This window comes from Tursiops truncatus, chromosome 17 (genome assembly GCF_011762595.2).
Source record: "Tursiops truncatus isolate mTurTru1 chromosome 17, mTurTru1.mat.Y, whole genome shotgun sequence".
Taxonomy (NCBI): domain Eukaryota; kingdom Metazoa; phylum Chordata; class Mammalia; order Artiodactyla; family Delphinidae; genus Tursiops; species Tursiops truncatus.
In genome coordinates this window covers 23234291-23260238 of record NC_047050.1, presented here as the reverse complement: position 1 = coordinate 23260238, position 25948 = coordinate 23234291, and the positions used below count along the sequence as shown (strand labels likewise).

The following is a 25948-nucleotide window of genomic DNA, read 5'->3' as shown; positions in this document are numbered from 1 at the left end:
GATATGATAAATAACTCGAGGGTGGAACGTAAACGCCATCCCGGTCCCCACGCGGCCCCCACGGTGATGCAGAGCCTTCGCCTTCCCCCTCTTCCCTCTTCCCCCGGGCCGAGTTCCTGCCTGAGCTCAGCCTGCCCTCCCCGCCCGCCCTTCCTTCCGTCCGTCGGTCCTTCCGTCCGTCCTCCCTCCAGCGCCGACGCGGCGGAGCGCACCAGCCGGCGGGGTCAGGTGATTGGGTGACGCCCCGGCGAAGCGCTCCCCACCGCGCGCGGGCGGCGCCGCCGCGCTCTACGCCTCCGGGGGGAGGGGACTTCCCGGGAGCCGCCGGCGGAGGACGGGAGGAGCGCGGCGGGCGGGCGGGCCGAGCGGGGACTCGCTGCCGGCGGGCGGGAGACATGGATCGCGGCGAGCAAGGTGAGGGCGCGGACGCCACCGGCACGGCGCCTCCGGGATGGGCGCGAGGTCCGGCGCGGCGCTGGGGTCCGAGTCGTGGTCCGGCGCGGCGCGCGGCCTGGCGCCGGAGCAGGTGCAGAGCCTTCGGTGCCTGCGCCGCGAGTTGCATCCCCGATCCGGATCCGGCGTCCTGGTGGGGCCCTGCTTCAGGGAGCGGCGCTGGCGGCCGGAGAGGGCGGATGGGGCGCGCGTGTGTGTTAGAGAGAGAGACGAAGCAGAAAGAAAAAGAGAAGGTTCTGGGAGGCGGCGGAGGGCTGGCGCCAGGCTTACCGAGCCGGGGCTGCAGATCGAGATGCGCTTTGGTGGAAAACAGTACCCAGGGAGTCCTGTTCAGCTCGCTCTTGTGACCGGTGGAAACTGAGGGACTGAGGACAGTAGGTTGTTTCGCCCCGCAAGATGGGCACGTGAAGTCCTCCCCACCCGCGTGTGAAGACTTTCTGCCCTCTTCTCCTTAACGTGGTTAGGATTTTGGGTGGCGTTTGAGCCCCTGGCGATGGCTTTGGATGCAAACATTTAACATCCCCCAATTGTGGAGTAGTGGCTACGGGTTTATTTGCAGGCGGGGAATTTTTCATAGCAAGGGTCCTCTTTTACCCATCAAGGTGAAACCCCCCAACACAAAATCCCTAATCTGATTACTCTAGCTTTGGATGCACTTGTTTTTGAATATAGTGTATTAAGTGAAATTGCCTCCAGTTGAGTCATTGTTTAAGAGAGATGTGGCAGTAGTATGGCAAGGTTTTCGGATTTAAACATTGCCACATCCTAGAGATCTTTGCTGATAATAACCCACTAACAGTAACCACAGATTCGTGGCACGCTTTTAAAAAGGTATATAAACGCTAAAAGAAAAAAAAAAGAGTAACGATATTAAGGTAAATTTTAGGAAGCGGGGCATAGGAATTATTCCTATTTTGAGTTCTAATACAACAGTTTTCATTAATTTTTTTTTTACCCTCCAGTATTTACTTTCATGCATGTGAGTTTTTGTTGAAATAAAACCATATTCCATATATACTATTTTGTGTTTTACTTCTGATAAGTTGTAAGATAGAATCTTTGGAGCCTTCCAACCCTTCCTTTCTCCCCACCCCTCAAATTAATCTCACACCTGACATCTGAGTGTGTATATTATAAACATTTTATACAATATATTTTTTTAACTGTCAGTTCTTTTCTTTTTTAACATCTTTATTGGAGTATAATTGCTTCACAATGTTGTGCTAGTTTCCGCTGCACAACAAAGTGAATCAGCCATATGCATACATATATCCCCATATCCCCTCCCTCTTGCATCTCCCTCCCACCCTCCCTATCCCACCCCTCTAGGTGGTCACAAAGCACTGAGCTGATCTCCCTGTGCTATGCAGCTGCTTCCCACTAGCTATACAATATGTAATATATAGTGCATATGTAATACACTATATATACACTTGCACACATATTGTTTAGATTTTATATGTCTTGAGGTTAGAAGCATATACTTCATCTTTGTCCACGGTTGGGTAGCCTGGTGATTTGCACATGGTAGATATTTAAATGTTTGAGTCAAAAAGCCCCTCACAGGTCTTATATGTATTGTTAGGAGGAGGCCTAGGGGCCACCAAATAAGCCAGCATTTTTTTATCTGGATTTTAATGGGGGCAATGAGGGTGTCAAATATGTGAACGTTTGTATGTCTTACGTTGTCATATTTAACATAATGATGTTTTTAGAATACATAACTGTATGTGGTACTTGTCAAAGTGGACAAAGCTGTGTTTGACTCAGGTGAGTGGAGTGACTAATTTTTTTTAGATTTTATATTCTAGTTTGGCTGGTAAGAGTCACAGCCATTAGTACTTCTGTAATAGTCCAGTTTGCTGATGCACTTTGTGTGTTTTGTTTTTTTAAAAAATAAATAAATTTATTTATTTATTTTTGGCTGAGTTGGGTTTTTGTTGCTGTGCGTGGGCTTTCTCTAGTTGCGGCGAGCGGGGGCTATTCTTCGTTGTGGTGCATGGGTTTCTCATTGCAGTGGCTTGTCTTGTTACAGAGCACAGGCTGTAGGCACGCAGGCTTCAGTCGTTGTGGCACACGGGCTCAGTAGTTGTGGCTCGCGGGCTCTAGAGTGCAGGCTCAGTAGCTGTGGCACATTGTCTTAGTTGCTCCGTGGCATGTGGGATCTTCCCGGACCAGGGCTCGAACCCGTGTCCCCTGCATTGGCAGGTGGATTCTTAACCACTGCGCCACAAGGGAAGCCCCTTTGTGTGATTTTTGTAGGACTAGTTTTTTTTTTCTGTGTGTGTGTGTGTGTGTGTGTGTGTGTGTGTGTGTGTGTGTCTAAGACATATTTAATAAATGTCTTGGTTTATAAGAGGAGTCTTTTTCCGTCTCTAATTTTCAGATGTTTTCTTTGGTCAGGATATTTGTTAGTCATGTCAGTCCTTGCTTTTAATTGTCATTCTTGGACGGCTAGGGAAATCCATCCTCTTAAAGTGGAGAGTCTGGAGACTTGGCTCTAAACGAAAGACGAGCCACCCGCCTGGGCAAGGTCAGCTGACTCACCGCACAGCTTTGCTGTCTTAGAACCACATGGCCTTTCCTTATACTTTTGCTTCCTTCTGCCTGTCTCCTTTGCCTTTTCATCTCTATGTTCCCACAGCACATAGTAGGTGTTCAGAAATGTGTGTTGACTGCCTCAGATGAAAGGGAAAAGTGCCCAAGAGCAAGTACCTTAAGGTTCCTGTAACCTCCGATGTCCCTCTAAGTTGGTCATTTGCTTCCCACTTCCTCCTGTACATTTTTTCCTGTCCTCTACTATACCCAGAATTTGTATACGATACTCTACTTATATTGAGAGCAGTCAACATCAAATGATTTAAAATGTACCGTAAACCACATAGTGCCTCTCAGCCCAGCAAAGCACACTTAACGTGTGTGCTATTTCCCACTTTGAAAGTGCAGTGCAGCCGGCTAGCTAGAGAAAACATTGTGGAAAATATCTCCTGACTGCCTTTGATGGGGCTGAATAGATAATTGTACTCGAGTACTCTCCTATGTTAGTAATAACTTGTCGTTTAGCACCATTATATTGAAGTGACAGTCACCTAGCCACTAAGCATTTTATCTGTGTTTGAGTTAAAACACTACCACCACCAAAGCTTTATATTTTAATGGGGTGAGGGAAGGCTGCTGGGGCTGAAACAACTGGGGGAGGAGAAAGCTGTAAGAAAACCATGACACAATAATAGGTTACTATAATTTCAGCATGGTAATTATGCCTTAGAAATAACAGAAAGGTAAGGTGTCGCTCATTTACAGGTAACACAAACATAGGGATGCATGGATAACAGTTTTGAGGGTCTGCTCACAAATCTGTGGGTGTGACCCACCCAGGTTCTTGGTGTCTTTGGGCAAGTCTCACTTTCCGTATGGTGCTAATGCCTTTGTTAGCTCCCATTTACTTCCTGCATTTATTTTTATGCAGCAACCTGCCTAGTCCCTAGGGAAAAGCTGAGTGGTAAGAGGGGTTGTGAACCTTCAGAAAGATCTCAAAACCGCAGAATCTGTGTACACAATAAAAACAAATACAATCACACTTCCAAACAAAAAAGAACACCCGAATCTCCTGAACTTCTGTGCTGCTGGTCCTTTTGTTGGAGGCTAACATTATTTTATTTTCCTTGTGGGGTTAATTATTTCTGTTTTAATTGTTGACTGTTGTAAAAATCTCTCTTCTGAGGCTCTTCCAAATTTTATTTAAACTCGCTGGGTACCAGCTGTCCAGAAACCATAATCTTAGCAGTGTTTTTTTTTATTAGAAAAGTGTCCAAGGGATCAAGGGATTTAATGTTTAGTGGAAGTTAACAAAATGTTTAAATTAAAAATACTTCTTCGTAACCGAGAGTAATTGTTCATTTTAGTAAAGTCAGAAAATACAGATGGAGAAAAAGAACATAATATTACCTATAATCCTAGTCTGGAAAATCACTGTTAACGTATTGGTTTATATCCATCCATGTATCTATCCTTTTAAACAAATCACAAAATAATCGCCTATTGACTATTTCATCTTATATCTTGCCTCCTCTCCCTTTTTACACTCAGTATATTTTAAAAATACCCTTCTCCAGCATCATTTTGACTAGTGTGACCAGGTAATTAATGCACATGATACAGCGTTCAGAATGACTAAAAGGTTGCAAAATGTAAATCTCCCTTCCACTCCTGTCTCTGAGGCTATTTCCCTTGGGTAGTGATGTCACCATTATTAACAGTTTCTTCTCTATCCATCCAGAGAGATTCTACTTACACAGGTGTACACACATGTATTTCAATACTATGTATGTATGTGTGTGTATTATATAAGCTGTAGCACGCAGATTATTTAGCGTCTCACTTCTTTCACTGAAATACAATGTGTATTTTAGAGATCATTGAACATAACGTTATATAGAGCTGTTTCATTTTCAGGGCTATTTGTAGATGTCTATCTGTAGATGTACCATAACAGGTGATGTTTATCTGGTTCCCTATTGATGGACATTTAGGTTTCCCCTAATATTTTGCTATGAAAGCAAAGCTGCAGCAAATAAATCTGTATGCAAGTTATTTGATAAATGTGCCAGTATGTCTGTAGGAAGAATTCTTAGAAGAATGTGACTGTTCAGTTTTGATGTGCTAAATTCCGCTCCATAGAAGTGGTGCCAGTTATTCGCCACCAGCAATGTGTGAGCATCTGCTTCCCTCCATCGTGCGCCCAGGGTGTTGTCACACTTTTTCATCTTTGCTTATCTTGTAGGGGAAAAGGAGTTTCTCAGTATATGCTTTATTACATACTTTTCTTAATATGAAGGCGGTCGTACTTCTTTTGATATGTTTGAGATCTAGATTGCATTTTCTGTGACATGTCTGATCATATACTTTGCCAATTTTTCTTTTCTCTTTTTCTTCTTGACTTATAGAATGTAGCCCTCTGTCCATGACATGAATTGCTAATATATTTTTTCCTAGTTTGTCATTCCTTTTTTGACTTTCTGGTGATTTTTTTCCAAGCAGAAATACTAATTGATGGTGGTTTTTATTTATAGCTTCTGCTCTTGAATCATTCCTAGAAATGGTATTCTCACTTTGAGTTTATGTTTTTATTTTTTTACATTTAAATCTTTCATCCATCTGGAGATTATTTTGATTAAAAAATGGGAGTTATGAATCTCAACCGCCTGCCAGCCCCTCAGCTGGCTACTCAATTGTCCAATACCATTCACTGACTAATGGCTCTTTCCTTTACGAATTTGACATAGTACTGTTATCGATACTAAAGTCCTGTATTATTTTCTTTCCCCTTGATCTGTCTGTTCATTCCCAGCAACTAAACGGTTTAAATTATTGTAGCTTCGTAATATGTAAAAATGTCTGGAAGGGCTAGTCTCTCCTGTTCACTCTGTTTTTCTTCTTATTGCTAGAGTTTTTCCTAGCTATTCTTGCCAGATTTTATTTCCAAATGAACATTAGAATCAACTTGTCTGGATGCAAATTCAACAGAAATCCGTTTGGTGTAGCTTTCTTCCCTCCCTGTTGCTCTCCCTCTCTCCCCCCGTTTCCCTTTCTCTTTCTTTTATTAGACCTTGTTTTTTTCTTTATTGAATGTCCCAGTATATGTTCATCATAGTCGTACTATACATAATATATATATATAGTTTTGTATTGTATTTTGGATACTATTAGATAATCAGAATTTTAACATGTCATTTAAAAAAGTATCTCCAAACTACGTTTTTTGATGACTGTACCCTTTCAGCATTTGATGTTTATTTAACTGTTTCTTTGCTGGAATATAGATTGCTTTTCATTTTAGCTATTATAATACTTTAAAGAGAAATTGTTTTAAGATAAACTTCCTGAGACAGGACAAAGGATGTCAGTATGTCTAGGCCTTTCATGCCTGTTGCTAAATCGCTTTCTGGAAAACATAATTGTTACTGCTTTTTTTATTGTAGTAAAAAATGCATGACATAAAATATATTATCTTAGCTATATTTAAGTGTACAGGAGAGTATTGTTAACTATATGTACCTTATTGTATAAGAAATCTCTAGAACTTTTTCATTTTGATGACTGAAACCATGCACCCATTGAGCAACACACATTTCTCTCTCCACACAGCCCCTGGTAACCACCATTTTCTTTTCTGTTTCTATGAGTTTGATTACTTCACCTACATCATTAAAGTGGAATCATGCAGTATTTGTCTTTTTGTGACTGACTTATTTCACTTAGCATAGTGTCTTCAGGATTCATCCATGTTGTTGCATATTGTGGGATTTCTATCTTTTTAGAGGCTGTATAATTTTCCAGTATATATGTATGCCCCATTCTCTTTATCATACTTTATTTTCTTTATTCATTCTTCAGTGGGCATTCAGAGGTTGCTTCCACCTTTTGGCTTTTGTGGGCATGGGTGTGCAAAATACTCTTTGAGTCCTGTTTTCCATTCTTTTGGGTATATACTGTAGGAAAGGAAAATTTATTTCCCCTACCCTTCTTGCTTCTTTGGCTGGTCTGATAATCAAATTAACGTAGGACAGATTAACAGGTGAAAAACAAATTTAGTTACATATGTGCGGGGGTTTTACAAGAATATAAGACCCACAGGCATTCAGGGAATTGAGACTTATATGACATTCTGTGTTATGGAGAAGGGGGTAGGGTTCTGGGTCTTCAAAGAGAAGGAAGACGATCACAGGAAGATGGGAAGAGCAAAGGTTTGGTAAACAAATGTTTGCCATGCCACGCAGGACAGCGGGATCCAGGGAGGACTTTGATCTCTAGGCCCAGTTGAGCTACCCCCAGCTCAACACCTCACCTGTGCTCTTTGTAATTATCTCTTGTGATAGTTCCCTTCCTGGACTAGACCCTCTATCTAAATCCTTTTAGGCAGGTAAGGCAGAGGTAAAAGTTTTTCCTGAATCTGCTGGGTCTTGAATGCCTTCAGCTCAAAATAGTCCACGTGCCAGAGTGGTATATTTGAGGGAGACTTGTTCTGAACCCCTTCAATACCCAGAAATAAAATGACTGGTATATATGGTAGTTCTATTTCTAGGTTGTTTTTTTTTTTTTTCTTTTTGCAAACTTCTATACTGTTTTCCATAGTGGCTGAATGGCTGTACCATATTACATTCCTACCAACGGTTATTTTAAAGGGAAATGGGAAGGTTGTAGGGGCCAAAAAACTGAAGAGAGAGGGAGCCTGCATGGGTTCTAATTTTTCCACATCCTCAGCTACACTTTTTATTTTCTCGTTTTGATACAATTGGTCTGAGATAATATCTCATCGTGGTTAGGATTTGCATTTTCCTGATGATTAGTGATGTCGTGATGATTAGTGATGATTAGTGATGATTAGTGATGATTAGTGTTAGCTTTTCATGTGCTTGTTGGCCATCTGTATGTCTTCTTTGGAGAAATGTCTATTCAAGTCCTTTGCCCATTTTGTGTTTGGATTATTATTAATATTTTTGTCAAGTTGTGGGAGTTGTTTATGTGTTGTGGATACTTAGCCCTCATGAGATGTATGGTTTGCAGATGTTTTTCTCCCATTCTGTAAATTGCCTTTTCACTCTCGGTTGTTTCCTTTTCTGCAAGATGTCATTGCCCTTTAAAAAAAAAAAAAAAAAAAAGAATTATAAAGCTTATAGGTAAAAAAATGCCATCTCTTTTCATTTAAAATTCTTCCACTTGCTAGAAAGGCTGTAGATGATATTAGCCGTTTGTGTTCCCCTTTTGAGATTGTTTGCTCCTTCATTTTAAAATTGGGATCTTAGTGCCTTCTTTGACCCTCACCCTGTCCCCTGTTCATATTAAACCTTTGTGTTTTGTGGCAAGTATTTATTTTTTTCTAATTTTATTTTGGTTATGTTGAATCTTTTATGTTATTTTTACTAAGAAAAGACATTATTAAGAGCAGATATTTTCTCGGTGACAGTCTATAGAGTAAGTTGCGTGGCTCTGAGTTGCTTTCAGTACTTTCTTCTCTGTGTCTTTGTGTCTTCTGACGCTTTTGTAATCAATACGAAAAGTCGTGGTTTTAGGCAAGACTAGTCATTTACATGCCTTGGCTTATAGGCGTGGTGAATGTGTTTCATGTTACAGCTATGCAAATGTAAATGTCAGTTTAAACATGATGTAAGACATGACCTTATAAAGTTTCAGATTGAGAATAAACAGGATTCAACTTCACCCATTGTATTTTGAGCTTTGTTGGAGGCATTGTGGTGTGGAAAAGGAGCTTATGGTGCAATCAGTAGGGCTGTAGGAATAAAGATAGTTGTTTATCCACCCCACTAGGATCTGTACTTGGCTAGAAATGAAGTGTCAGTAGGAGAAAGTTCTTACGTTCGTATTCCCGGCTCTCAGTTGAGTGTGTGTGTAGTAGGTACTCCATAAATATTTGTCTTATTGCACATACATTCATTAGAAAGATTTCTAACCTATATAAAATCAGATGGGATTACATAGAAAAGGTTAAGAATTAAGGAAAGTTAATTGTTTGGCAGGGAGACAAGAATACATGTTCCAAATGTGCTTATAGTTTTATATATAATCACTGAAAATCTGGTCTGTAAATAGAAACCAAACTGGTACTTTACTTCCCAAGTATATATGTAAGAGTGCGTGTGTATACATTTACAGATAGAGGAGGAGACAGTGCTGATTAAATTTTTGTTCTCCAAAGGATGTTGGATGTAGTGCTCAGTAAATACTTTCATAAATATGTTTTCTATACTATTTTATTGAGGGTAGTTATTTGATGCTAATGTATCCTGAACTTAGGAGGCAAGGATGGTGTCAATACATTTTAGAAGTTTTCTTTGAATGCAGTTGAGAAGGGTAATGGGGTTGCTGACAGTGGTGGAAACGGTTTGCTACTAGTTAACCAGAAGACAAATTATGTAAAGAGGGAAAAATGCAAACATTTTGGCTGGCTGGGGCATTTTAGCAAAGGGGTGACCAACTTTCCATTTTGGTATATACTGAGGGTATCACTTCCGGTATATCACTTTATTAGTAATCAGAATGGTGATGATGATGATTCCATCTGGTTTTTGCAGAACTCTTTCTAATTTTTCTTCATATTATTCCATTTCCGTCTTTCAGTGCTGCAGGGTGGTAGAACGGGTATCATTTCCATTTCACACATGAGGAACCAGAAGCTGAGTGACCATTCACTGAGTGACCCCATTCTTACTCTACTAGATGTGGAGAGTTTTACAAAAACTTGGTCGCACACCTGTTGTCTCTAAGAGAGTAACCTAGTGGCCAAGAACAATTTAAACTACATTTGCAAACAGTTTAAAGGACTGGGGACACTAAGTACTTTTTAGAAATGTTTCCTTCCAACTAATTAAAACAAAATTGGAATCTGAAGGGACACCACTTCAGGCCCTGCATTATAATGACCTAAGTTTTCCAACTGGGGTTTTACTGGGTCACATTTAGTAATACCACTACTACCACTAATGCCAGCAACAACAACATCTGCTGGGTATTTTCTATATACTAGGTCTGTTCTAAATGCTTTTTTTTTTCATTTTGAAAATTTTTGTAACAAACCTGTGAGCCACACTCATAATATCCTTGCTTTACAACTGAAGAAACAAAATGTGAAAGAATGAAGTAATGGGACTTCCCTGGTGGTGCAGTGGTTAAGAATTGGCCTGCCAATGCAGGGGACACAGGCTCGAGCCCTGGTCCAGGAAGATCCCACATGCCGCAGAGCAACTAAGCCCATGCGCCATAACTACTGAGCCTGTGCTCTAGAGCCCGCGAGCCACAACTACTGAGCCCATGAGCCACAACTACTGAAGCCTGCATGCCTAGAGCCCGTGCTCTGCAACAAGAGAAGCCACCACAATGAGAAACCTGCACACCGCAGCGAAGAGTAGCCCCCGCTCAATGCAATTAGAGAAAGCCAGCCCGCAGCAACAAAGACCCAACACAGCCATAAATAAATAAATAAATTTATTTTTAAAAAAAAGAATGAAGTAATAACTTCTCCAAGGGCACATAGCTTGATGCAGACAGAGCTGGGTTTTAAATCTGAAATATTTGGCCATATAGTTCATGTCCTTATGCAACATATTATACTACCTAAAAGTTCTATATCATGTCCCTTTTCCTTTCAGAGGTGTTCAAAAGGATGCCACGCTATGGTAGCTACCATGGGAAGGGCGCAGTAGGACTTGTATCTACACCAGACTATGGCCATGTGTCTGTCCTCGTGCACCAGAACTCATTGTAAATGTTCAGGGCAAAGAATGCTTGACCTGAAGTTACGTCTGGGTTCAAAATTTGGCTTCATCACTTTTTGGTGATGAGACATCGGATCAGTCCCTCAACCTCTTTGAGGCTGATAATACCTCAACTGTTTGCGAAAATTGAGTAAAAATCTGTGACTAGCACTGGGGTTCAATAGATACTGATTCTGAAATGGAATGTGAGCATTTCTGTAAAATGCTAATTCAGTGGTTCCCCATTCAAATTAAACATTTCGTTTATTTATAGACAATTATGATATGATGTCTGCCCTCAGGCTTACAGGCCAGGCTGAAGAAACACACAGAGAACTTGGTCACTGTAGTCAAGTGGAGGTTGTAAGGGCTGCATGACAGGCTGAGGAGAAAGTGAGCAACTCTGGCTGGTCATCAGGAGAGGGGTCTCATAGCAGGTGACCTTTGAACTTGGACTTGAAGGCTAAGTAGGTGAGAGAAGGAAGGGTGAGGAAGGGAATTTGGGAAGAAGGTTCAGAGGCGTGAAAGGGCTGGTGATCCTCAGAAGTTCCTTGTGGCTGGAGTTCTAGGTGGTTGCTAGGGGTGTGTGAGCACTCTCGTGCACTGGGATCAGGAATCAGGACTCTGTTCTGATAGGCAGGTGGTAGGTGGGTGGGAGTTTAGTTTTGGAATAGCATTTTGCCAGCTGCATAGAAGGTACTAGCAAAGCAGGCAGGGCGTATCACTGTGTTCCACGCCAGAGGTGGTGGTGCTGGATTCCCGAGGGATCTTTGGTAGAACAAGTCAGATGTGAGGGGAGAGGATCTGAGGATAGGAAAGAACAGACAAGGGCTTTCAGATCACATGGAAAACAGGAAAGAGAGCAGAGGCAGGCAGAAGGAAGGGAATTCCATTTGGAGTGTGTTACATCTGAGGTCTGTTCTGTTTATCCAAAGCTGCATAACAGATCACCCCAAAACCTAGTGGTTTAAAACCATAGCATTTTTTGTATGGTCACAGATCTGTAATTTGAGCAGGGCTTGGTGGGGACAACTTGTCTCTGCTCCACTCAGCTCAGCTGGGAGGCTTGCAGCATGAGGCTGGGCTCATCCAAAGCCTCACTCACTGACACGAAGGTGGCTGTACTGGGGAGATGCCAGCGGCTGGGGCTCCTCGGGCACCTGACTCAATCCCCATGGTCTCTGGTGAAAACAGCATGACCTGTTTGAGGATGGTGATTTGCTTGCCTGTGTTGAGTACTGTTTTTAGCTGGAGACCATGTTCTTGACCCAGCAGCATACAGCCTCAGTGTGCCTGGGCTTCTTATGTGTTACCCCAGGGCCCCCAACCTGTGGGTCCTAAGAGAGAGGCAGGCAGAGACTGTGTCTTTGCGTGACCTAGCCTTGAAGTCACGTGGCATCACTTCCTCCTCATTCTGTTAGAAATGCGTCACAAAGACTGGCCGAGATTCAAGGAGAGGGGAATTAGACTCCACTTTTGGTGAGAAGAGTGTGCACACGACAAATGTGTGCACATGTTTTAAAACCACCACCAGGTCCTTGTGGGATGCTGGTATGGATGGGTTCATGGGTGAACTGTGGATCTTGAAGAAAAGGATCTGGGACAACCTAAATGTCCATTGACAGAGGAATGGATAAAGAAGATGTGGTACATATATACAGTGGAATACTACTCGGCCGTAAAAAAGAATGAAATAGTGCCATTTGCAGCAACATGGATACAACTAGAGATTTCCATACTAAGTGAAGTAAGTCAGAGAAAGACAAATATCATATGATGTCACTTATATGTGGAATCTAAAATGTGGCACAAATGAACCTATCTATGAGACAGAAACAATCATGGACATAGAGAACAGACTTGTGGTTGCCAAGGGGGAGGTAGGGGAAGGAGAGGGATGGACTGGGAGTTTGGGGTTGATAGATGCAAACTATTACGTTTAGAAAGGATAAACAACAGGGTCCTATTGTATAGCACAGGGAACTATAGTCAATATCCTGTGATAAACCGTAACGGAAAAGAACAGAAAAAAAGAATGTCTCTGTGTGTACAACTGTGTCACTTTGCTGTACAGCTGAGATTGCCACAACATGGTAAATCAACTACACTTTAATAACAAAAATTAAAAAAAAAAAAGAAGGAACTGGGCAGGAGAGCAAGGTTTGGGAGACATGTGATCATTTGAAGCTATTAACTCGCTGAGACAGCCCAGGAACAAAAGTAGAACAGAACATGGAATCTGAAGATTTCAGGGCAGGGAGAGGAAGGTACAGGAATAGGGAGTTTAACTTTCAAAGGCCCTGGAGAGGCCAGGTAGATCGAGGAGGGACAGTAGATATTGGCTTTGGTGTTAAGGACCAGTCATGGATAATGCTGAGAGATTCAAGCTCCAAGGGTTGGGAGGGGGTTGAGGAGAATGGAGAGGGCAGAACCCATGGATTTGGGGCCTGTGAGAATGGTCAAATGTGGTTTAAAAAAAAAAAAACAACCCACAAATTGAGAGACTGCTCTTTCAAGAAGCAAGGTGGGTTTTTTTTTTGTTGTTGTTGTTGTTTTTTGTGGTACGCGGGCCTCTCACTGTTGTGGCCTCTCCCATTGCGGAGCACAGGCTCCAGACGCGCAGGCTCAGCAGCCATGGTTCACGGGCCCAGCTGCTCCGCGGCATGTGCGATCTTCCCAGACCGGGGCACGAACCCGTGTCCCCTGCATCGGCAGGTGGACTCTCAACCACTGCGCCACCAGGGAAGCCCCAAGGTGGTGTTTTAAAGGGAAATTTGGATTACATCGGTGATTTGCTTGCCTGCACTGAGCGTTGGTTTTTGTTTTCATGCGCAGAGAGGATGCTTGTTTGACCTCTGTGCATGTTTGTAAAATGAGAGAAGAAAGCAAGGCAAGGGAGAATAACTGGATTTGCTATTCCTGTATATGTCACTGGTTTTAGTTAAGATGCTTTTAATGCGAAATGTATTTTAATAGTCCTGTCCTAGAGTTTGACCTTCAAGGCGCTCAAGTCTGTAAGCAGTCATTCACTTTAATGTGTAAGAGCCTTGTGGAGAATAGGTATTTATTAAATACCTGCAAAACGAACGCATTATACATTCTCTGGGTGGTATGAGAGCCAGAGAAGCAGTTTAGCCTCGAGGTGACATTATAGTCAAATCATAGTAAAGCTGTGATGTTTTTCTAAACCAGTGATTTCTCAGGGCAAACCTGAATTGTGAGCCCCCCCTTTTCATCGTGGAACGTGTCGGCTGCGGGGCTGATTTATGCGGTGTCTGAATTTGTCAAACAGCCTCTTGAGAGATGATTTTCCCTCCAGAGAGGCTGTACCCGCACTGGAAAGTCAGCCAGCTGTTCTCCTTGGGTCACGGTTGACCTTTCAGTCGGTTCTCCTGGTGGTTTTTCAGTGGGTGGCTGCTGTTCACTGCTTCAGGAATTCAATGAAGATTTTGACTAACAGTAAAGATAACATGACAGCTTTCTCTTGGTTTAGGGGCTTTTATTTTTCCCAGAATTACAGTCTCTTCCCAAACTTCCTTCCTCTTTTTAGCCCTGAGAAGAGACTCCAGTCCTGGGAGCCTTGCTGCCCTGCAGGTGGCCTCTGACTGGGGCTGTGGTCACTACCCATGAAGGTCTGATGACATTGTCCTAGTCTGATTATTCTCTTCACAATGGCAACTGTAGCTGTTAAATTTGAAATGCAGTGACCTCTGATGTAACAACCAACTTTTCAAAGTATACTAGGTCCCCAGTGTTCATGGCATCATTACTTACAATTGGCAAGGTATGGAAGCAACCTAAGTGTCCATCAGCAGATGAATGGATAAAGAAGATGGGTATATATACAATGGAATGCTACTCAGCCATAAAAAAGAATGAAAATTTGCCATTTGTAGCAACATGGATGGACTTGGAGGGCATTATACTAAGTGAAATAAGACAGACAGAGAAAGATATATGTATGATATCAATTATATGTGGAATCTAAAAAATACAACAAACTAGTGAGTAAAGCAAGAAAGAAGCAGACTCACAGATATAGAGAACAAACTAGTGGTTACCACTGGGGAGAGGGAATAGAAGAAAGGCAATGTAGGGATAAGGGAAAAAAAGGTTATTATGGGATTATATGAAGTCATATGTGTGAAGCTTTTGAAAGTTGTAAAGCACTATAGAATTTAAAGAATCTTTCATTCAATATAAAAAACAAAGGAGCAGAGTGCACTAGGTCGCTTTGATAATTCCCTAAAATCCAAAGTGATGCATAAACCTCAGATCCCGTGTCAGTCTGTCCATTCCCCTCAGTTCGGGTGTGTGCACGGTTGTTTCTTTCAGTTTTCTGTTGTCCATCTATGCTTTTCCCTTCTCCTTCCCTTAGCCTTTTTCTCGTTTCCCGTCTTTTTACTGCACCTAATTTCCACTTTCTTCTTTCTCTTTTTAATCTTTTCCCATTTGGGGACATAAAATGGAACTCAGGAGTTTTGTTGCTTTTGTTCTTTTTATTTTGCTTTTACTTAAGGGATTTCATGGATTTATTCAATATGTTTTGTGTTTCCTATTAGTATTAATTTTTTTTTCTTTAGGAATAAAAAACCCCCCTGAAAAGAGGTTTCCTAGTTTGTTCATTTATTATTAATTAATTTCATTGCTATTGTGAAGCTAATTTAGGTCTCTCTCTCTCCCTCCCCCCCCCTTTTGGTGTGTGTATAATGATTCAAAGCTTAGAAAAAAATATTTCAAGTTATTAATTGGGAATTTTCAAAAATTATACTGTAATGGTTGAACTATTTGGGTTTCTCTGTGTGAATTCTGGGCAAAGGTAGAAACACTTGGAGGCCATATCATTTTTAAAACTTATTAGCACCCCTATGTTCATAGCAGTACTCTTCACGATAGCCAAAACATGGAAACAACCTAAATGTCCATTGACAGATGAATGGGTAAAGAAGATGTGGTATATATACACAATGGAATATTACTCAGCCGTAAAAAAGAATGAAATAATGCCCTTTACAGCAACATGGATGGACCTAGAAATTATCATACTAAGTGAAGTAAGAGAAAGACAAAAATCATGTGATTATCACTTATATGTGAAATCTAGAATATGACACAAATGAACTTATCCATGAAACAGAAACAGACTCACAGACATAGAAGACAAACTTATGGTTACCAAAGAGGAAAGGGGGTGAGGGAGGGATAAATTAGGAGTTTGGGATTAGCAGATGCAAACTATTATATATAGGATAGATAAACAACAAGGTCCTGTTGTATAAGCACAGGGAACTATATTCAATATCCTGTGATTAACCATAACGGAAAAGAATATGAAAAAGAATGTGTATATATATATATATATATATATATGTATAACTGAATAACTTTGCTGTATAGCAGAAAATAACACAACATTGTAAATCAACTATACTTCAATAAAATAAATTTTAAAAAATAGAGGAATTGAGGGAAGTGTTAGTTGCAGTTCTAATCAGGTGCCATCCCAGGATGTGGACCTTTGTCGTACTGTCACTTCCACCTCGGACTCTGGGCACGTTGGCAACCAACAGATGCTCCAGCTTCCGGAGCTGAGGGAGAGGTTGCTGGATGGGTGGCCCCTTCCACCTGGGCTCCTGGTACTGTCACCGGCACTTGCCTGGGGAGAGCATCAGGAATCCCCCCTGATGACTCTCCTCCTGACCAAGATGCCTGTCTGCTCAGCCACCCTTTTGCTTTTCAATTTTATTTATTTATTTAATTTATTTTTGGCTGTGTTGGGTCTTCGTTGCTGCGTGCGGGCTTTTTCTAGTTGCGGTGAGCAGGGGCTACTCTTCGTTGTGGTGCCCGGGCTTCTCATTGCGGTGGCTTCTCTTGTTGTGGAGCACGGGCTCTAGGCACTCAGGCTTCAGTAGTTGTGGCACGTGGGCTTCAGTAGTTGTGGCTCTCGGGCTCTAGAGTGCAGGCTCAGTAGTTGTGGCTCACGGGGTTAATTGCTCCGCGGCATATGGGATCTTCCCGGACCAGGGCTCAAACCCGTGTACCCTGCATTGGCAGGTGGATTCTCAACCACTGCGCCACCAGGGAAGTCCCCTCACCCTTTTGCTTTTGACAGTGAAATGCCGTTGGGGGGATTTTTTTATGTGTGTTCATTTTCTCACTAATACCAGTACATCGCACCCATAGTTGCCACACTGAACAAGAGAAAAATGTCGTTGTGTCCTTCTCAGTGTGTCCTGCCACAGAGAGCATGGCAGTTCTGCTTGTCTTTTCTTTAGAGTTTGGAAAAGGTGAATGAAAGGGTGCAGAGGGCAAGCTGGGGATGGTTTTGGTCTTTCAGCTTTGGAAAATTTTGAAATTCTTAGTTCTTTTTAACCACTACTGTGTGCAAAAAAAAGGGAATTTTATGTGGTGATGGTGCTAAGACATTTATTCGGTGCATCCTGGGTCCTGGCTCCAGCCAAGCAGTGGTGGGCAGCGAATGCCTTATCTGACACTCGCATCAGCTCTGGGCAGATGTCCTCTTTCCCTTCCATTTTCCTGATGAAGGAGTTTGACGTGTAGGGGGCTTAAAGAGCTCCCTAAGGTCGTGTAGTTTATCTGCAATACTTTACCTCCTCTCAATCACGTAGAGAGATCTTATTTTAAGTGAATTTGTTATAGACATAGATTTACCTCAATGGAGCTGATTTACTTAATAATACCGAGTCTCAAATGTAAGGAATCTTGCCTGTGAATCATTGTGGGAACCACGGATGAGTGAAATGTTTTGATGCCCGTATGGCAAAATCCTTGGGACGGCAAATCAAATGCAGTCTCGAGATGGCTGTTGTGGACAGAAGGCTTTTGTTTTTGCTTTTTGGAAGCAACTATGGCCATCGTTAACTTCCTTCAGTTACTGGGCATTGTGTCGCTAAAGCAGCTGCACTTAACATATTTAGTATTTTTATATGCTTTGCAGTAATTCTTTATCATTTTGGGGAGCATAGGTTAAACAATTTTAGTGGAGAAGAGTGTAGAAAAGCAAAGCAATAAAACATTTCTTTTTCAAAGATATTACATAATTATAGACTGTAATAAAACATTCCTTTTAATAAAGAACCTAGTGATCCCTATAATCTTAAGCACTCCTCTCCCACGTTTATTTGTTCGTGCGTAAGCATCATTCTGTCTTTGAATATCCACGTTAATTAAAGGACAGATATACTAATGGAAACATAAACATGTTCTAATGAAAGTACAAACCAAGGTGCAGGCCTTATTTTCTTTATTCAGTCATATTTGTCCCCTCTGCCCTCCTCCCCCCTGCCCTGAACACACCCTGTCGAGTCAGGGTTCAGGCTCTTACTCATAAGCGTTTACTTGAAACACAGGCTGCTTCTTTGGCAGGCCTTCAGGAGGTCAGTTTTCCTCGGTTCAAAGGGAACCCGAGACTTGCTTGTGCCTGACTTCTTTCACATAAGAGATCTGCTTTAAAGCTGGCTTTGCCAGGCACAGTTTTGAGTATTCCACGCAGGGGGCCTTTCGATGGGGGTGGGTGTCGAGGAGGACGGGTGTTTTCACAGCAGCGTTGTGGACCTCCTCTGGGAACTGCAGCTGTCTTGGGTCACCCATCCGAGCTCAGACGGCTCGTTTCTGCCCACGCGGTTCTGTCATTTACTGTGGTGGGCGGACCTGGCTCCTCCAGCCTCCCCTGAGGATATGGCTGGCCCCTCATCTCGGGATCAGCTCTCTACCTCTGGGTGCAGGGGCTGGGGATGAGGATGGAGACGGGATGGGGGAGGGAAAAGATGTTCGGGATTGACGTGCTCCCGAGGTTGGAGGGCTGTGGTAGGGAGGTAGAGGCAGGGCTAGCCTTCTTCCTTTCTCCAGCTGTTACTGGGTATTGAGAAATGTCTGTTCTAGAAGGTGCCTTTCAAGCCCGCCCACCCCAGGAAGGCAGAGCTTCCCAGAGTTGCAGTGCTCTTTTATTGAACAAACAGAGAGGCGCCAGGCCCTCGTTTATACTGAAAGCTGCTTATCAGTAAATGCTTAGGCCTTCTCTGACAAATATTGACCTAAAGGCAGTTATATTCTGTGTCTTGCCTCTTACCTTAACTTGTTTCCTAACTCATTTAGGCACAGATATATTACAGTAGACATACTGCAAAATGATCTTGTAATATAGCTTACACCTTACTCTTTTCATACTCTTTTTCTCAAGTTTTAAGTCTGTTCTCTTTAATTCTTTTTTTAATTTTATTTATTTTTGGCTGTGTTGGGCGTTAGATGCTGCGTGCAGGCTTCCTCTAGTTGTGGCGAGCGGGGGCTACTCTTGGTTGTGGTACGCGGGCTTCTCATTGCGGTGGCTTCTCTTGTTGCAGAGCACGGGCTCTAGGCGCATGGGCCTTGGTAGTTGCAGCACGTGGGCTCAGTTGTTGTGGCTCACAGGCTCTAGAGCGCAGGCTCAGTAGTTGTGGTGCACGGGCTTAGTTGCTCAGTGGCATGTGGGATCTTCCTGGACCAGGGCTCAAACTCGTGTCCCCTGCATTGGCAGGCGGATTCTTAACCACTGCACCACCAGGGAAGTCCCTAAGTCTGTTCTCTTTAGAGGTAAAGTATGTTTTTGTTTAATACTCTTTTATTTTGTTGGAGTCTAGTTGATTTACAATGTTGTGATAGTTTCTGGTGTGCAGCAAAGTGATTCAGTTATACATATATGGATAGGCACATTCTTTTCCATTATGGTTTATCACAGGTTACTGACTGTAGTTCTCTGTGCTCTACAGTAGGACCTTGTTGTTTATCCATTCTCTATATAATAATTTGCACGTGCTAATCGCAAACTCCCAACCCACCCCTCCCCCACCTCACCTCCCCCTTGGCAACCACAGGTCTGTTCTCTGTGTCTGTGTCTTTACTACTGTTGATGTGGCAAATCTTTTTCTTTAATTGGATAGTTCTATTATATGAGGTTATCACAACACTCTTTGCTTCGTCTTCTCTGGGTAAAGAACCCAAACTTCTTACATGGATAGAGCTAAAAATTTGGCCTTGTTAAAGGGAGAAAAAAAAAATTGGCCGAATGGTGGGAGATGAGAAGGAGAACTGTGCTTCCTTTTAGGCTAAAAGAAGAAATTATTTTTCTCTGTGCCATGGAGAAACATGGCCCAGAAAATTGAATGGCATACAGCTGTTTCTTTGTAGTTCTGCAATCACTTCGAGCATGGGGTTTTGCTTGTGTCAAAGAAGAAGTGGGTTGTGATGACCTCGCAATATGCGAGAGAATAAAGCTTTACACTGGAGTAGCTGATGTTCCCAAAACCCCAGAGTGAGAGTGTACTTTTATCTAGCTTTTTCTCTTCAGTGAAATTTGAAGAGCACTTGCTATATAGAGCGAAACTTTTACTTGATCTTTTGTGGCAAAGTTAAGTAAGAATATCTAGGCTGTTTTAGATGTTGGCTGTTAAAATTTTTGTATGTGTCAAGGGTGACACGATGCACTTTTGATATCAACTCAGCTAAGCTCTCACCTTTAAAAAAATTTGGAAGTGGAAAATTCATAAATCTTTATAAAATACCATTTATTTTTATCCCTGGGTTAGAGCACGACTTGTCATAGCATGGAGATTAATAGGTCACCTCTTACTGCCATCTCTCAACTGAAAATTACGTATAGCTAATCCTATTTTTAAACATATAGATTTCTGTAAACCTTATTTTAAAAAGGATTCCTAACTACCCTTGTGTGTTTATCTTTATAAATATTAGCAGTAATGGTTGATTTTCTTCTGATGGTCAAGTTGAAAAATAAAGTACAACGTTTGTGTATGTCTTTGTGTGCATGTGTGTTTCCAGGTCCCACTACCCTGAAGGAGGATGGTCAAGGTTAGAGGCATAGTGGCTAAATGTGTGCACTAGGATTTGTGACTTAGGTTTCAAAGCTCCCTTTCTTGTCACCTGCAAAACAGCCCCAGCAGGTGTACGGATGACAGCTTGGGTGCACATGGCATTGGCAACTGCAGTGTGTAATGCTGAAGAATCGACAAAACAGGACAACAAAAGACTTTAAAGTCTAGCTTTTCCAAAACAATGTCTGCATTGTTCTTTTTTCTCCTTTGGTAGCTAGCTGTCCTTCCTAGGAGAGTTGACTGTCCTGCACTCTCTCCACAGGCACACCAGTAGGACCAGCTGAACTCCGTGGAGAGTTCTGGAGTAAAATTCCTACTGGTCTTGTTCTTCCTGTTTGTGACCTCCCCTTTCAGCAGGTCTTAGGGAACTTCCGCTCTCCCATTCCATCAGCTTTTCCTCCGCTGCAGCTGCATAGTTAACTCTTCCCCAATCTCCACCTGTAGTATCTGAAAAAAGTTACTTTTAATTTATGGAGCAATGCATGAATACAATCTCCTTGTTTAAAAAAAAAGAGTTGGGGGGCTTCCCTGGTGGCGCAGTGGTTGAGAGTCCGCCTGCCGATACTGGGGACACGGTTCGTGCCCCGGTTCGAGAGGATCCCACATGCCGCGGAGCGGCTGGGCCCGTGCGCCATGGCCGCTGAGTCTGCGCGTCCGGAGCCTGTGCTCCGCAACGGGAGAGGCCACAACAGTGAGAGGCCCGCGTACCGCAAAAAAAAAAAAAAGAGCTGCGGGGGAGAATATAGATAAAGGTGATCGCTCAGAGACCTCAGTTGCTGTGAGTCCTGTCGGTCCCTTTCTTGGGGATGTGTAGATAGACCCGTGTAGACAGCAGCCCTCTAGCTTTTGCTTGCATCAGAGGGCTTGCACAAACATGTATTGCTGGACCCAGATCGCTGATTCAGTCCTTCTTGGGGTGGGGGGAGGCCTGAGAATTTGCATTTTGAGCAAGTTTCCAGATTCAGGGACCACACTTTGTGGACACTCAAAGAATTGATGTGTGTGTGTGTGTGTGTGTGTGTGTGTGTGTGCGCGCGCTCACCTTTTAAAAAAGCAAATGCTCTCATACCATATGTGCTTCTGTATTAGTGTTCCAGAGTGTAAATATGCCTTAGTTTGACTTGTTAATGGGCATTTTGCTTCATTACAGTATTTTTAAAAATCTATTATAAACGAATGCTACACTGAGCATCTTTTTTTTTATTCCTGTTTTATGTAAGCAGGTTTGTCTAGGGTAACATGAAGAAGTGAAATTGCTGAGCATGTATATTTTATTTCATTTTTGTTCTAATAGATGCTGGTGTCTCCCTGACTCTCTGTGATGTTCACCATATTAATGCCCAGCCCTGGGTAATTTGTTTTAGTCTCCTCCTAATCTGGGGCTAAGCCAAGTTGCTAGGAAAATTATAAAAATGTGCTGACTGGGCTCTTTACAAATTCAACATGAAATGAGCTTCGGGCTGCTGGCCAGTCTTTTTTCATTTTTTGCGGACTTCCTAAAACAGTGATATTCAAGTTTTTTTTTTCCCCCTTAATACCCTTGATGGATAAGAAATGCCCTCAGTAACAATGGCTCACATAGTTTCTAGAGGGTTTAGGTCCAAATGTATCTTTTTATGTGAAGTCATTGTTAGACTTCTCCAATCTTGGATATCCCCACCCCTCCACCCCCATCAGACTCTCTATATTTATAACCAAATGCAACATTCTTCATGCCCTCCACCTTCAACACCAGTTATTCCTCCTTTTCTGTTCTGTCCTGGGCAGGGATATGTGCTAGGTGAGTCGGCAGGTGTTAGGGGCTGTAGTCATATGTAAGTGCAGGGTAAGTGAGTGTTACATCTCAGCACTACCATTCCTAATACTTAGGATTTCATAGATTGGTGAAATTAGAATTGGGGCTGGGAAGCTCACACTGGCTCCTCAAATCCTGTTTTGCCAAGTCATTAAAACCAGCCAACAAAAAGCCACCATTTCTAAAATTAAAATATGAGATTTTTAAACATCCCTCTACACCCTCCAAAATCAGAAAGAATACCCCTGAATAAAGGTTATGACTTTTAAGTTCAATTTCGAGAAAATGAACTCAGACATTTTCACTTGTCTCAGACAAGTGAAAATGTTGATTTAGTCTGGAGTTACAGCATGTAAAGGAAACTGGTCTTTTCAAAGATTTGATGTCTGTATTAGGCTTCCCTGGTTTGTCAGACTGTCCACGGCGCTGCCATGGACTGCTGCGGGTGGGATGGCCCTATATGCCAGGCGCCGAGCGAGGTCCTGGAGGGAAAGAAGCAGAGGAAGGAGTTCTTACATTTCAGCAGCTCCCTGGTAGTCTGGCTTCTTCTATAGCACACAGACTGCTTTCCCATGAAGATGTGTTCAAACTTTTATGGAGACAGCTGCCACGCTTGCCCAAGATCACTTGCCGTCAAAATCTTTACTCATATCGCTCACTTCTGGCCCCAGGCTGGGCTTAAACAAGATCACTATCGTATCTTTGAGCTTCTTGGGAGAATCTGCTTTTCACGCAAGGAAAATTCTTTTTTGTCATTAAGGAAACCTAAGTATCTGTTACCTACTTTTACGCTTCTGCTTTGGGATGTGAAGATACCCTAATGAGTGACAACAGAATTTGTGCTGATTTTAACACGAGGGCTTCCCAAATACAGGGCAGCCTCTTCCAGGAATACTTCAGCTGGGCTTGAGACAGTTGTGCATTTTGAACCGCATGGGGTGTGGGGAAACAAATTAAAAACTAACCAACAGAGTAACTCATTACAATATTAATTCTTTCCAAACAGCCAAGATCTAAGAGGCTTATTAGATTTTAGATACAGTGCTTTATTAAATCTTCTTCTGTTACAACTTATTGGATGAGGTACTTGAGGGGATAGAAATGACCTAAAAAATGGGAAAACCCTTAGGTTTGATTAAAATAGGCACTGAATACCATTTAAAGAAATAGACACTGAATACCATGTAAAACGGGTAGGCCAGTGCCTGCCTGACACCGAAGGAACCAGTTGTGGACACTCCCTTTCTGGATTTATTCCAGTGAATCTGATAAAGTGTTCTGGGGGAATTGCCTGGTGGTCCAGTGGTTAGGACTCTGTGCTTTCACTGCTGAGGGCCTGGGGTCAGTCCCTGGTCAGGGAACTAAGATCCTGCAAGCTGCATGGTGCGGCCAAAAAAAAGAGATTGTTTTTGAAGGAAGAGTGAGTGGTAGGCTCTGAGTCATGTGTGCATCTCATGAACTTCCCCAAGAAGGCTGCTGTTCTGAAACCTAATAAGTATTTAACATAAGGGCGGGGTGGGGGGGGGGGACATCTGATGCCCTTGCTGGCGCTGAAGGGCTTGCTGCAGTTGCTATGGAGAGATGGGTGCAGGTGTCAGCTCTGTGTCAAGACACTTGGGCCTTTCAGGAAGGGAGCAGGAGTGAAAGGTCATTTAACCTCAGTCAGCTTGAAGAGCCCTGTTGATTGTGAGGAGTGTTGATCAATTTCCTTATGGTTTCCCACATTGTAAAATGTCACCATTTTTTACTGTTCAGTATTTTTTAAAAAAAGTATTGTATTATTTTAGTCAGAATTGGCTTCCTGTTGCAAAATCCTGGTTTTGTATGTTGGTAAAATTAAGATGTAATTTACTTACTAGTTGTTTGGAATATTATCATGAGATTCTTCATAGTAGATGAAAGAACAAAATATTACAATATACACTTGCCTGACAAGGATTACTTTCATTTGAAGAAGCATGATTGCCCTGGTTTGCTTCTGACTATACCTTGAACTTTTTTTTTTTTTTTTTTTTTTTGCGGTACGCGGGCCTCTCACTGTTGTGGCCTCTCCCATTGTGGAGCACAGGCTCCGGACGCGCAGGCTCAGCGGCCATGGCTCACGGGCCCAGCCGCTCCGCGGCATGTGGGATCTTCCCGGACCGGGGCACGAACCCGTGTCCCCTGCATCGGCAGGCAGATCTTCAACCACTGCGCCACCAGGGAAGCCCCCTTGAATGTTTTTTTAAAGCTGATTACAAAATTTGTCAGGTATAATTAAAATTTTGGAATCTTTTACATGGATTTCACCTTGTAGATTAACCAACAAATGAACTATTAATTGTGGGGTTTGCGATTGTTTAAAAATGTAATCTTTATAATTCATGAATGTTATGAGACCATAAATAACATTGTTTTGGAAAGTGTTTTGCTTCCTTTTGTCTGCTTTGGTGCTTAATACAGTGTAATGTACTAGAATCTTAATAGACATGCTTTATGTTGAAAATTGAACTATCTAATCCTTAGTAGGTTTTTTAATGTTTCTACTTTTTTAGTCCCCAGAGTAGGGTTCTGTGATACCTGTAAGTTCTAGAAATAATAATTTCTAGTTGATTGGTCAAATTAGTTGCTTTTAAAGTGGTGGACATTGTGCTAATTATGAAGCTTAAAACACACACACACACACACACACACACACACACACACACACACACACACACACACACAAGAAATGAATCCATGGCTCTGGCACCTAAGGAAGGTATAGTCAGGTGGGGGAGTGCCAACATATAAATTAGGTACAATAAGTTCTTTGGGGTGATACTACATGGAATTAGCCTAGAATATACTTATGGGTGGCCTTTTGCTAAGTTTTAATGAGTTCTGGTCAAAGAGAAAATGTATGTTTGGAAGGAACCAAATTTTTTTTAAATTTAATTTAATTTATTTATTTTTGGCTTCATTGCTGCACGTGGGCTTTCTCTAGTTGCGGCGAGCGGGGGCTACTCTTCATTGCAGTGCGCAGGCCTCTCATCGCGGTGGCTTCTCTTTGCTGCGAAGCGCAGACTCCAGGAGCACGGGCTTCAGTAGTTGTAGCACGCGAGCTCAGTATTTGTGGCCCACGGGCTCTAGAGCGCAGGCTCAGCAGCTGTAGCACATGGGCTTAGTTGCTCCATGGCATGTGGGATCTTCCCCGACCAGGGCTCGAACCTGTGTCCCCGGCATTGGCAAGCGGACCCTCAACCACTGCGCCACCAGGGAAGACCAGAACCAAACTTTTTAATTGGGGCTTTATGTAGGTATATAGGTGAATTTGGGTGTTGTCTCCCCAACCCTAGAGCCTCTTTTGGGATTTGTAGCAACAAGGGCAGTAGAGATGGCTTGACTTTGGGTCCTCATGTTAGAGCTTAGACTCTCCGATTTGGGGCACAGCTTCTCCTGAAGTCTGGCTTCAGTGAGGGGAAGGGAAGTGGATGAGACGAGCCCCCACTCTTCCAGGTGTTTCACATAAACTTGTAGGTTGATCTCATTTAGTCTTTTCTATAGTTGCCTTAGTAATTTGT

The 25948-nt window shown here is 42.6% G+C and overlaps 1 protein-coding gene across 1 annotated transcript in view; it reads left to right on the top strand.

The window, feature by feature from the left end:
- The first annotated feature begins 237 nt into the window (after positions 1-237).
- Positions 238-25948, top strand: part of TPD52 (tumor protein D52) — a 119189-nt gene continuing 93478 nt past the window's right edge. Inside the window, exon 1 of the mRNA XM_073794549.1 lies at positions 238-414. Coding sequence (XP_073650650.1) covers positions 396-414 — 19 coding nt within the window. The 5' untranslated portion in view covers positions 238-395. The remainder of the gene's footprint in view (positions 415-25948) is intronic.